The following is a 14,579-nucleotide window of genomic DNA, read 5'->3' on the forward strand; positions in this document are numbered from 1 at the left end:
TTTTTTGTTAATTGGTTGCCTTAGTATTAGAATTTTAATACGAGAGGCAATGTGTCCAAAACATCTGAACAGTATATAAATCCTGCCCCTTATTCCAATAACTGTGATGACAGGTACATTTTTTGCAGGTGGACTTGATCATGTCTCTCTTTTTGCATCTTAGTTTCTAACCTGTGGCCTCTCTGACACCTGGATCAAGAAGTTGATAAACTGACTTGGCCTTTACACAGGTACTACCAGAAATGGTAGAGGAGCTAATGCTTTAGGAGTCAATTCTTGAGCTTCAAGGAGATAGGAGCAGATGAAATATATCCTCCTATCTTCTTTACTTTCCTCTACTAGTCTAAGAGGCATTTTGCAAGTTTCATCAGAAGTTTTTATAGGGTCTGCTACCAGTTACATGTGCTGGTAGCCAACTGGATAGCACATCCTTGTATTGACTTTTCTGCATTTCAGACCTGTTTCACTCCCAGCTTTTCCTCATTTCTGCCCCCAGAGACCATATCACCAACTAAACCTCTCACATATAAGCCCTTGCCCCAGGCATCAGTCTGGGTAACATAGGTGAAGGTGTCACTTTATGGGCACCCATTTGGCTCTCAGCCTACATCACATAGTCTCAATCAATCCCTTCTTGACTTTTGGCTTGAGGTTATATAATTAGATTATCCATGCATGGGGAATAATCAGAAATATATATCCCCAGAGAATGATCCCATAAGAAACTCAAATGTAGCAAACATCTCTGTTTCATGCCCCCTTGGCTCAGTGGGTGGCCAAGGGGGCAAATCTCAAAAGGAATTTAGATATGTTCCTAACCCATAGGGACATTGTTCATGCTAATTTCCAGGGGATGGTGCAATCACTGATGTGTTTCTAGGGAATAGATACTGAGGTAAATTTCTTCACAAGATTGATAGTTGTGTTGTGGATAGGTTTGGTTTCAGTGTTATGTTACTGTTGGTTTTTTGGTTTCTTTTTTTTCTGTTCTGTGGCTATATACTTATATATGTACAGAGGGGAAATAGCAGTCGCTGAAATCATTTACTATTGCTGACTACAGAGTGGCAAATGTCACACAGCTTCCCACCCAGAAGATACTTTGTACACATTTTGCAGTGACTTAGAGGATTTCATTACCAGGTAGAACACCAACTGTTTGAATTGACTTATGGACTAAATAAATGTGATTTTATTGCTGTCTTCTATTGGTGATGGTTTATATGTTGTGGGAAATTCTTGGCAATCCTGAATTCTTGGATCGTGCACGATGTTTTTTATATGGACTTTTATCAAACACTTCATTAGGTAGTCAACTGTTCATCCTTTGTAGGCCTATGATCTTTAAAAAATTTAAATGTACTATCCATACAGTAAAAATAATATGCAGCCCCGGCTGGTGTGGCTCAGTGGATTGAGTCTAGGCCTACAAACCAAAGGGTCACTGGTTCGATTCCCAGTCAGGGCACGTGCCTGAGTTGTGGGCCAGGTCCCCATTAGGGGGTACATGAGAGGCAACCACACAGTAATGTTTCTCACTTTCTTTCTCCCTCCCTTCCCCTCTCTCTAAAAATAAATAAAATAAAAATCTTTAAGAAAAGGGTGATCTTTAAAAAATTTTAAAAATAAAAAATATGCAGAAATTGTGGAAAGAATTATGATTTACATATTTGCAAGGCTTTATTTTTCTAGGAGCAGGAATTAAAAATGTGTCTAAATATTGGTGTAAACAGTGAATATATATTAATAAGAAATAATTTCATGTATTCAAACATGAAAAACTTTACATATTATAAATGCACATAAGTAACAGTTAATATTTATATGAGAATTAATTCAGATATGCAAATAAAAAGCTACATTGGTTAATTAGAATATTTTTGCAGTAATATTCTATCATAATTCTACCTAAAAATAAATCAAAATTAACAAAAATTTAACAAATATTTATAGCACACTGGTTAAGAACTTATACTTTGACATGTAGCTGCTATGAATTCAAATAAACTTGGAGTGACTTAAATTTCTAATCTCAGTTACATTCTTTGTAACATTCAAATAATAATACTAAATAACTATTATAACAACTAACATTCATACGGAGTTCACTATTTGCTAATGAGATTCAAGTGTATCATTTGATCCTCTCAGCGAGCCTGTGAGACACTATTCTATTCTTCCCTCAGACAAAGTAAAGAACTGAGATGCAGAGTCATTCAGGGATCCATCGTATGCACATTGATAGTACACAGTAGAGCCAGAATTTGAACCCAAGTATTAGGCTCCCCTGCCTGAGCCATAGTTCTCAAGAGAAATATTGACCTCATGGGGGCACGTGTGCACATGTGTGTTTAATGATTGAAAGCTGTAAAATAGATAGAGCCCCCGTACAGTGCCTGGTGTACAAGAAACCCTCCCATGGAGGTTATTGTTCCTGGTGTTTCGAAGAACGATATGATGATGCCATGCTATTGGCCAATCTCCCAGGAATAGGAATGAGTAGTATAAACACAGATGATCTCGGCAAGGGAAATTCTGTAGAATCTTCTATTTTGTTCCTTAAAATAATCGTATTTCTTTAAATATTATTTTTTGCATAGGGAATTGGACTTGCCTATGTATCATTGTTTCCTATATCCTAGGATATCCTGACCCAGTTTCCAGAAGCACTTACTCTCTTAGTCTTTTTTTCCTCTACTCTTCATTTCCTTATTCTTTTGTTAATGACCTTGGATGTTACTTTAGAGGAATATTCTATTTTTTTGTTAGCAAGAAAAAGCTTTTAATGAAATACCATTATTTTGGGAAATGGTTGGATGTTATGTGGCCTTCATATCACCAAGGATTTGTCAAATCTATTGGTAAAAATAAAAAAGATTAGAGGGTAGAAGATGCTAAGCCTACCTAAAGCAAACTGCTTTCATATACTTTTAAAAATTACTTAGCAACATCACTAAGAGCTAAAATATAGCACATACATTTCTAACAATGCATGAAACATATGTGTAAGATTTAAAGAAAATATTAACATTTGGTTTTGTTGTTGGATACATTTGAAAGAAATAATTTTCTAATTTCTTTTTAACAGTACTGTATAATTCAGATTTTTATAAACATGCTCTGTGCCTCTTGCTAGGGAACCCTGTACTTTTCCTTTGTAGCATTTTTAAAAATATATATTTTATTGAATATGTTATTACAGTTGTTCCAGTGTTTCCTCCTTTTCTCCCCTCTACTTGGTACCCCCATTCTCTCCAGCAATCCTCCCCTTAATTCATGTCCATGAAGCATACATATAAGTTCTTTGGCTACTCCATTTCCTATATAGTTCCCTGGCTATTTTGTACCTACCAGTTTGTACTTCTTAATACCTGAACCTTTCCCCTCATTCACCCCTTTCTCCCTCCCAGCTGATAACCTTCCAAATGATCTCCATATCTATGATTTTGTCATATTTTGCTTGTTTGCTTAGTTTGTTCTTTAGATTCAATTGTTGATAGTCATGAATTTGTTGCCATTTTAATGTTCATAGTTTTTATCTTCTTTTTCTTATATATTTTCCTTTAACATTTCATATAACAATGGTTTGGTGATGATGAACTTCTTTAGTTTTACCTTATCTAGGCATTCACTATGTGTTATACTCACAGCCAACTTCTGGTCACTGGATGAAAGACAGTTGCTGACAGAAGGGACCTCTGTAGTTAAACAAACAATTAATGTAAAGTATCAACATTCCAATACAAGTAAGGATGAGGAAGAATGAATTTTAGACAGCAGGGTGGGAACTAAAACCCAATACGCAGATGAAGGAAAGTGCACGTGCAAAGCCATAGATGTAACTTAGAGCAGGTGCGTTTTGAAATTACAAATTGTCAGATGACATTTCCAGCTTTTATAGTTGCAGACGAGATAGTCTAATACCCTGTTTTAAATTCTGGGACAGTGCCCAGCTTTCTAAGGTTTTCAGCAGATCCCTCGGACCAGTAGGTGGAAACGTAACATCTAATGGTTAACACTGACTCCAAATTCCTGCTTTACTATTTTCTGTATTACATACATTTTACAGAAATTCAAGTAGCCATTGTCCCCGATTTCATCTAAAGAACACAACAAGAACAGTTTTTAAGTATACAGGAGGTAACTTGCTCTACTGGGAAAGGATGAAGGTAGTCTTCATCAAAGGAAGGGAAGCAGCTTGCAACTGAGTGTTACTCTTAATCTGTTAAATTCTTTGCTCAACTAGTTGCTTAAGTTTTTTTTCCTCCTGACTTCACTATACACCATTGATGCAGATCCTGGTCTGCAGAATCCGTGTGCTGTGGCAGCAATGGACAGATTCACAGGGACTACCAAGTCCTGCGGAGGAAAAGGGACGGCACAGCCACTCTCTCAAGGGGAGAGCGCCCTGACCCTTGCCTTGACAGCCTGTTATTGCTTTTCTGGGCACATTACATTGAGGATGGTCCTCTTTACTATGCACAGGTTTGCTTTAGGTGGTTACCTTTTCCAGAATACAAAGGAGAGGATGTTGCTAATTACATCGAAAAGGAAGGATATTTGCAAATGTAAAGGGAAAAGTGGTTGAACTGGTTACACTCATCCTTGGAAGGTTTAGCATAGATTTTAGGAAGTTACTTTAAAGATAGGCAGTAAACATCTGCTGCCTCAATTCAGGGTGAGGGAGTTTTAGCAAAAGCAAGTCTCAAAGCGGCCTAGGTACAATGCAGGCCTGATTCCCCACGGAGAACCTGTCCATGGGCATGGGTCCTGTGTGTTGGACCTCACTCCCCAATGGCTTTTCCCAGCGGGAGCTTGGTCCATGCCACGCAGAACGGTCTCCTATACACCATCGTCCCACTCACACCATCTTTATATTCCTTTCTTCCTCCTTCCCATCTCTCTTCCACTCACCCTCCCTCTTGAAAGGCCTCAAGAGCACTATAGGACACATACACACGCAGATATATGTGCATGCTAATTCATCTCACTCTATCTTACCACCTTATCTGTCTCACTTTCTCACTGACAAACCTAGATTACATTGGATATTCTTGTACTTTTATCAAAAAGTGCAATGAACCATTAATTCATAGAAATCACGTCTATTTCCGATGTAATGCTCTATCTTCTTTCATCCTAGTATGCAGGTGAGATGATTCGGTGACACAAACAGCAAGCAGAGGGAGAACTTTATGTAGACATAACCTTCATGACTAGGTTAAATTATGAAGAGCCAAGAAGTGGGGGTGGGGAGATTTGCTTACTTTTATTTTTGTATCAACAAATGTGCACATGTTACCTCTTTTTAATAGAAATTGCATTTGTTTGGTTTTAATCAAATTTATCTGATCCTGTGTAGTCTGCCTCTTGCTGATTTTAATTTTGTCCCTTTCGTAGCAACCCCTCTGTGTTCCAATTCCTTGCTTTGGAGTTATATCATTATTCTTCCACATTTATATGCTTCCTATCAGTGAAGACGTGGATTCGACGACTTCCATTCTCATGCAGATGGCACTTTGATGTATTTGGAGATTAGCCCTAATTGCTACTCCACTTCCGACATTTTATCAGCTTCGCATGAAGATGTAGAGACTGGGGTGTTTAATTAAATATTATTAAACTGAACTACTTGTTGATAGTTCTAGACAATGATTTAAATGAGTTTCATCATTTACCTTCAGGTGTGTGTGTAGGTGTATGTTTCGTGATCAACAGTCAGCAACCTGGATTTTAGTTGTATCAGAGGGTAGTTTCTGTTCCTGTTTACCTGCAGTTTTAGTAAGAGTTCTTTGATATTTAGGTAAATAATTCAGCATCGTTCAGGTACCTTATATACAACATTAAACAATGAAAGTAAAATAAGAATAACATGAAATTCTAACATATTAAAAGTGTTACAGCCATATTTTAAGACATTATTTAAATCTACATTTTTGCATGTGGATTGTTATAAACACTAAGGTGGGATTTCAATTTATAATATGAATAACTTTGTGTATGACTTTCAAAACTATTAGTTTATTTCCCAGAAAGAAAGTGCAAGAGAAAGATAAAGGGTGGTTGAACATAGTCTTTCAAAATAAATGCCAAATGTCATATAGAAAGATTAAAATTGTGACATTTAACCCATAATCTGTATCTTTAATGAAATTCTATTTTTGGTGTGAAAACCCACAGTTCCTGTTCCTGTCCATTGAGAGAGAGGATGCTCATTTTGAGTGGTGTTCCTCTCTCTTGTCCTATTTCCCTTTATCTACTTTGATAATACATTTCTGCCATATTTTATCCATTTTTACAGCAAATATTTTCTGATCCGAGTTGAAAATTCCACAAACCTTTTCATTTTCTGTGCATTTTCCTTTCTAAGTTACTAATTCCTTCATTACAAACATTTCACTTTAATTTATGAAGTATTTTTTATAAATTTGGAAATATTTATTTTCTGTTTGAGCTAATAATAGAAATGCCGTACCTTCTATAACTTCTATCTTAGAAATTATTAATTTTCTGAGCCATTCTATTTTCTTGAAGCCATTTTTTCACAGTGCACTGTTTTATATTCAAAGCACATACATCTGCAAACATGGAATTATTTTTTTTCTTAAAATGTCCCTAAAGCATTTCAATTTAGGCATCTCTAATAGTAATGAGAACATACTAATTTCAAAAGATAATGTCTCATGAAATGTTGCCATCAAAATGGAAACAGGGTTATTGTGTACAAGTTCACACCAATTTGATTAGAATGAGTTTGTTCCTTATAAGGTTTCTAAAAAAACCATATGAGAAGGACTCCCAAATTACTCTGGAGGGGTTTGAATGAGGGGCAAAACAGAAATAAATGATTATTTTTCTACCACACTTCCTGTGAATAGCCTTTCCTGATCTGTTAACTAATTCCATAGGCTTTCTTGATCTGTTACTTTCAAAGCCCTCATCAGCCCAGCTTTATCTACTAGTTTAGTGTTTCCCTTTTCTTCATGACTGCAAGGGCCGTGAGGGCAGGAGTTGTGACTGACTGTCTTTCTACCTTGCCACCTCCGATGTCCAGCACAGTACTTCAGACAGAATATGCACTCATCGAATGTTCTGTGGAATACGTAGACTTGCAGAGTAAAAGCTTATAGCATTCAACTTTTACAAGTGAATTAAAGTATCTTATCTAATACTGAGTAAGCAGAATTTATCAGGATAAAAGCACACTGAAATATAAACACTCATTTTTTCCACTGAACAATTTGATTTAACATTTAACTGAACAAAAGTTCTTAACCATTAGGTCACATTTATTTCTAGACATGGAACATATTTGATTAATAAATAATAAAATATTATTTTTTCTTTTGCACTTGATATTAATTCTATGTTGCTATAATATTAGTTTATATTTGCTTATATCATAATTTATGCTATAAAATAAATGATAAAATTTTAATATCAATTTGCATCATAGACATAGTTTTAAATGCTAGACTCTTATTAAAGTTCCAAAATTATAATACATCTTATTTCCTTAACCAACATTGAATATTTATAACAGATAATATGCTTATTTCAGTAGCCTGGAATACAAAGTAAATTCAGTTTTCCAAATTATTCTAACTCAGTTGTTGGACACATGGTCACCACTCTCTTATTTTCCCCTCCTGGCCTTACTCAGTCCCAGGGACATTCTTTTACCTCCTGGAGAGAAAATAAATTATTAAAAGAAATCCACCAAAACCCCCACTTAGTGCTTCAATCGAATGTCATGATAAAAATACAAGCTTGTTGCAAAGTATAGATGGTATGGATTCAGTTCAAATACCAATGGTGATAATCGGAGAAAGAAGGATGAGAGTGAAATTGTGGGTGGCACTTGCCCTGGTTTATCTCTATGAAACCAGCAATATTTCCCTCTCACGTCTAGAAAGTAGCCACACCGTGTCTCTATGTTCAGTTTCCAGTGGCTAATAGAAGTGGTCTGTCATCAGGTACCAACATTCATCCATGTGCAGGCATTTCATATTTGCCCCTACCAATATTTTTTTGTCTTCTTGTTAGGACATTTTCCATGGTGTGAGCCTCTCTGACTTGGTGCACTTCACAAAGTTTGAGCTGTTCATACCTATTTATTATTACACTGTCACACCTTATTAGAATATCTACTTTTTCAAGGGGAAATAGAGATTCTAGGGGAAATATAAACTCTACTAAGGTAAAATTAATCTCACCTGCTCTTGTCCACCACCTCTTGAATAACAGAAGAAATATAGTTTACTCCATGGCCAATGGTCAGTTACTCTTAGACAGAATTTAACACTATTAGTTTTTATCCCTGTCTCTGTCTAACAAGCAAAGAAGTAACTGGATATTGAAAGGTAGAAATGGAAATACTTTTGCTAAGGGTAAGACCATAATGTTTCCCAACTCACAGATGATAAAAAAGGAATATTATAGATACAACTGAATTCAAATTGACTTTTTGGTGGATCCATCATTTTCCATGTTTCATATGTCATCAAATCACTTTAATAACAATAAGGCTATTTCTCCGAGACAGTAAAAGCATCATTGGACAAAAACATAACTTCTAGGCTCTACTATCCTCGTTGCACCTATTGGAAGAAGCCATTAAAAGCATGTAAATAACTGCACAATATAATCATATAATCATTTTATGCCTATCAGAGAGTGCTATAGCCCACTTGTCTAAGTTTGTACGTGAAATAACTGAGATCCAGATGGTTGGGATTTGCTCAAGTGAAAACACCAAGTAAGTTGAAGATGTAGGGACAGTTGAAGATACAAAAACTAAAAAGTAAAACTTCATCTACTTTGAAAAACATAGATATAACCAAACACAATGTTTCTTACTAAAAATCATCCAACATTTGTAAAATGGCTTCAGAGAGGCAGATGATAGGACTCCATTACTCAGACAACTGTTTGTGAATCCACAGTGGATGAGAATATTCACCCAGGGTGGTAGCTTGATTCGGAGGATGGGAACCTCTGAATCGTAACTTTAATACTGCACCAAAATATAAAAGTTGAGCTTGTCTTACTTGTGTTGTAAAAACATTATATCCAGCATAGATCTAAATGTCCGAGGGTTCCAGCTGAGCTAAAACATATTTCATTGTACTTAACGTTATTCTTTTCTTTTAATTAAACTTTTTTATTTTGAAATAATTTTGGGCTTATAGAAGAGTTGCAGATACAGAGCACTGTGCACACACACCATTTCACCAACTTCCCTTAATGTTAACAGGCCAACAGCAATGGAGCCTTACCCTTAGGCATTTTTAACCAAGCCTGGTTAAGTCTATGCATCTAAGGAAGTAATAGGAATGTATTGATACAGCATACAATATATTGTAAAATAACAGCTTCTTCAAAGGCACTACAGTTAACAGTGAAAATAATCATAGATACATAGAATCTGGAAAAAAATAGCTAGGAGTTAATGAACAAAGATGATAAATGAGGCCTCGTCTACAGAAGATTATAAGAGTGTATGCTTTTTAGAAAACAAGGCATGCCAGTGAAACACCAAGTAGTAAGTGCCACCCAGAGAAGCGGTGTGTCCCATCAGAGAGCTCTGTCCTGCTAACTTCAAACTTGATTACTGTAACATTTTTGTTGCTTTAGGTTTTTAAAATATTTATAACTACACTTTCTATCAGATCACTAGCATCTAAACATATGTGTCCATGTGCTACTCAAATAATGTGCTGTGAGTACTATTACCCATTACTGAACCCTGGGTGGAAAAAATGGGAACATTTTCTATATAAAGAAGTGGTGCGTCGGTACATTTTTATTTAAAAGAATGACATTTCTGCAGGTAAATGCAAGAAGGCATCACATTTTGGACTTTAAGAACATCATAGCAAAAGTGGGAAATTATAGAGGGTATGCTACATTTAAGGGAGAGCACGAATTCTTTTCTGGCAGAAGTTGAGTATATGGCTGTAAAAAATGGCAGGAAATTGCATTGGAAAGGCAATGTAGGGCCTCACAGGAATCATTTTATATTCTATATGAACCAGTTTTAATTTATCCTATAGGAAACAGGTGATCAAGATTTTATGTCATTAATTAAAATGGTCAAATCTCTATTTTAGGAAGAAAAATATAGTAACACTAATGAAGGTAAAAACAGAGAGAGAGAAATTGGAGTATAAGAAGGAGTTAAGTAGGTATTTCTAGTCTAGGAAAGAGATGATGATGAAGCAATGGGTATCAGGGAGAGAAGAAAAGAAGGAAAACAAGATGCTTCAGAAGGGGAATATGTAGGTCTTCAGGAGTGCTTATATATGGGAGAGAGACAGAGAGATTAGATCAGAAGGCTTAATTAAAAGCATCTTTAAAATATTTCATGGAATGTCCAGCAAACAGAAGATTACTCTAGAAATCAAGAGAGTTGGCAGAGTTGTTAATGTACATTTGAGAGCTATCAACACAGAAGTTACCATTGTACAAGTGAATTAAACATCCAGAGAGGTCATTAAAAAAAGAGAAAAGAGACCATTAAATCAATTTATAATTATGATACTTAAGGGTCAGCTGGAAAACAGTAGAACCAGGGCACAAGTTTGGAGCATAATTATTTTAAATTATGCCCCAAATCAAGACAATTTCAGGGCTGTGAAAGGGAAAGCAGAGAATTTCAAAGTTTAGCAATACTTTTCCATTACTGCTGGAGATCCAGAATGTGGAGAAAATGGAGAGATGTTAGATTTAGCAATTGGATGATCGTCATTGGTGCTGAGAATACAATATTCACACTGAAATTGGAGAATAAAAAATGAAATAGTTTCAAAAGCAAATTGGGGAGGAAAATGGAGTAGTGAGTATGGATGGCTTATAAGAAGTGTGTAATGATCTCACTTATATGTGAAATCTAAAAAACACTCTTACCATTTGGGACAGCAGGGATGGATCTGGAGGGCATTACGCTAAGTGAAATAAGCCAGTCAGAGAAAGGCATGTACCATATGACTTCACACATTTTGGAATGTAATGACCGAAATGAAATAACAAGCAAAACAGAGACAGATTCATAGATAGAGAGTAGGCTGACAGCTGTTGTGGTGGGGGTGTAGGGAATTAAGTAATTAAAATCATTTAATTACACATTTTAAAGGCTGAATTTTATGGTATATGAATTATATCTCAAAAATTGCATAAAAGAAAAATGGAAAAGAAAAAGGAAAACTCATAGAAACAGAGAATGTGAATTGCCAGAGGTGGCAATGGGAGTGTTAGAAGAAATGGAGAGAAGTTTTTCGAATGGAATGCATTTCCATTTATAAGATGCAAAACTTCTGGTGATTTAATGTACAGTATCATGACTATAGTTAATAATACTGTATTCATATATTGCTAAGAGAATATAAGAGATCCTCAATATTTTCACCACACAAACTAATACACAAAAAGTAATTATGTGATGTGATGAGGATATTAACTACCTTTATTATTTTGCCTTATACACACACACACACACACACAAATCATCTTGTACACCTTAAACTTACACGGTATTATGTGGTGATTGTAATCAATAGTTCTGGGGAAAGAAGAGCCAATTGTGAACTATTCAGACATTTGTGAGGCTTTGATAAGCCTTTGGTAGCTTAAAATCAGCCGGAGTCTGGGACCATTTATACCACGGTAACTGGAGAACAAACAGCACCAGAATGAATGGAAGAGAAGGAAATGAAGTAGTAAGCATACAAGACATACAATAAGTTAGTAAATAAAAAAGGAAAGATTGATAATTAATGTTAAAGGAAGAAAATACTTTGATTATTTTCCCTTGTTACAAAATAAGTTTTATTGTTTAAAATTTGGAAATCAAGGGGATAATGGGAGGGGGAAAAGAAGAAGGGTCATCGAGGAACATGTATAAAGGACACATGGACAAAGACAAACAGGGGTAGAAATGAAGGTGGAAGGTGGAGATAGGTGGGTGGGGGGAGTGGACGGGGAAAATGGAGACAACTGTACTTGAACAACAATAAAAAAATGTGGAAATCAGACACATACAAGAGAAAATCAAAAGTAACCATTTCAGTTACAAGCTCAAGTGAAACTCAAGTGAAAGGAAAAAAGGAAGTTAAGACAGATGCAGTGTGGTCACACACTGGTTTGTTAAGTAGAAGAAAGAAGCATTGGAGGAAACTTTGAGCACTCAAATTTTGTGGGACTTTAAATTATTCCTGTGTAGCCTTTTGTGTAGCCTCTGTATGCTAATTCACAGTTATAAGAACACAAAGAGTACTTTTAATATTGATGCCTCAATTATGCTATTATGTGCCTGAGGGTAGTTAAATGAAAATACTACCCTTTAGATTGCTTAGTCAATCCAAGGCTTTTTGTGTTTTGTCTTTGTAGATTTGTGTTAACATAATATTGAATAAATATACCTTTCTGTAATTAAACTAACCTATTTACAGTCAAAGGGCATTTTATTCATCATTAGTTTTCAATTGTTGAAAATATTGAGCTTGTGAATTTTAGTGTGTATAAAAACACTCTCATTTTGATATGTGAACATTATAGCCACAATATATATTTCAATGTGGTTATAATTGTGCAATTTTGCATTTAAAGGCTATCTGCAAGTTATTTCATTGCTATGGTTTTGCATATGGTATACGCTCATCATTTAAAATCCAATTTCTCTTTTAGTGAAGACGTGTGGCTCTAATCTTCAAGGACCAAGCGGAACCTTTACGTCTCCCAACTTCCCGTTCCAGTACGACAGCAACGCACAGTGTGTCTGGGTCATCACAGCAGTGAATACAAATAAGGTGAGAGGGGGGTCTGCGGTAGAAAGGCAGAGTCAGGGAGCCAACGGCAAAGGAGAGCATGAGGAAACCACTGTAAAAAACACTTCCGAAGAAAGTGTGATTTCTGCAGTCTTTTCTCCTTACCCATTATACAGAACATAAACTTATATGAAAAATTTGGAAAAAGTAAATTTAGAACAATACAATTTTACTCCCAGATGCTAACATACAATTGACAGTTCATGGAAATTATAAATGAATGCTTTCTGAGACATTTATTTGATGATTGTATGTATATTTTTCTTTTTAAAGAGGCCATGAATAATGGCTTTCACTTCTTATCTTTTTTACTTGACATATTATTCAGGAGTATCATGTTTATAAACATAGCTGGCTTCCAATGTTTCTTTTTTGCCGTATGTCTCACACATCTTCTTTATTATAAATAATGTATTTTAATGTGCTCAGCACTAATAGAAGACTCATAATATAACATGTAAAAGGTTGGGCTGTCTTTCACTACAAGTGAGTAATACACCTAAATATCCGTGTGTGACAATACTTCAAACATAATGATAATTCTGAATGAATGTAAGACAACTGAAAAATTAGCTCGGTTTCCTCTCCTGCTCTCCCCTGCCTTTTCTTGTAAGCATATATAGAGGAAATCATTTTAACCAGCCAACCCATGTCATCAGTTCACTTCAATTCAACCAATGTTTATTTATTGACTACAATCTCTGTGCAAATTATGGGTTATTGAGAAAATAAAAAATCATGAATCACTTGAAAAATAAATTCAGATTTATTGAACACTTAGCAACATGCCAGGTAAAATTTGCAGCACTCTTTATGAATTATTTAATCTTCATAAGACTCCCCCAGAAGGAAGGTAGTTTTATTCCTGCTTTTAACAAAGAGGCTAAATAACTTGTCTAAGATTACATAAATAGCAAAGGTCAGAGCTGTGTGCTTTACGAGGCATGTGCTATTTACGCGGTTATATCTCACACTAAGATAAGCATGAAGTGAGTTCATTGTAAAGCACGGAACAAACACACTGTATTAATCTTGCGTGGAGATAGAAATCTTTTTTGTGCCATGGTAATTACCTGTAATTGTCATCAAAATGTGGTAATTATTTTCTGTTCTGTAAGATATCTGCTCTGTTCAGTTTAATTTATTCTCATCACTGAGTTACCTGAAGATTCACAGAGGTCGTCTCATTTCTCCTTGTTTATCTGACCTAATCTGCCAAACTTTTATCTCCCCGTTTTCTTCTTAAAAAAATCCAATTTATTTTCTAAGGAGGACATAATTACTTTTACTTCTTTGCTACTTTTATCAAATAGCTGACTGAGGACATTAATTTTTAATCTGTTGGCTCACCTCTATTGTAAGATAATCTACAGAAATTGGTTTTCAAGCATTTTTAACCATTCTGCACAGTTAGAGCTACATTTGACATTGTGTTATCGAGTCTGGGATCATTCACACAGACACAGGAACACACCTACTCACACACACAGTACCACAAAATATTTCCTCTTACAACCAAAGTGGACTTCACTATATTTATCCTAATGTGTTGTAATCTATTTATCTTTAAAATATTCATCATGCCTCCCTAAATCATTTTTACGATACACTAACAAGTTATAGCACATAGTTTGAAAACTACTGTTTAAAGTTTTGCTTGCTTAGATTGCCACATTAGGAACTCATTTTTGGAAGGCAATTGCTGGCATGAAAAACAGGCACACAGCTCTCCTAGTTGGTATAAACCCCAGTAAA

The 14,579-nt window shown here is 35.4% G+C and overlaps 1 protein-coding gene across 2 annotated transcripts in view; it reads left to right on the forward strand.

The window, feature by feature from the left end:
* The window catches only part of CSMD3 (CUB and Sushi multiple domains 3), an 885,055-nt gene that overhangs the window by 406,646 nt on the left and 463,830 nt on the right, over positions 1 to 14,579 (forward strand). For both annotated transcript variants that reach the window (XM_024572155.3, XM_045181698.2), the window contains one exon: positions 12,685 to 12,806. In XM_024572155.3, the coding sequence (XP_024427923.2) occupies positions 12,685 to 12,806 (122 nt within the window). The remainder of the gene's footprint in view (positions 1 to 12,684; positions 12,807 to 14,579) is intronic.

The sequence above is a fragment of the Desmodus rotundus genome, chromosome 8 (genome assembly GCF_022682495.2).
Source record: "Desmodus rotundus isolate HL8 chromosome 8, HLdesRot8A.1, whole genome shotgun sequence".
NCBI lineage: Eukaryota > Metazoa > Chordata > Mammalia > Chiroptera > Phyllostomidae > Desmodus > Desmodus rotundus.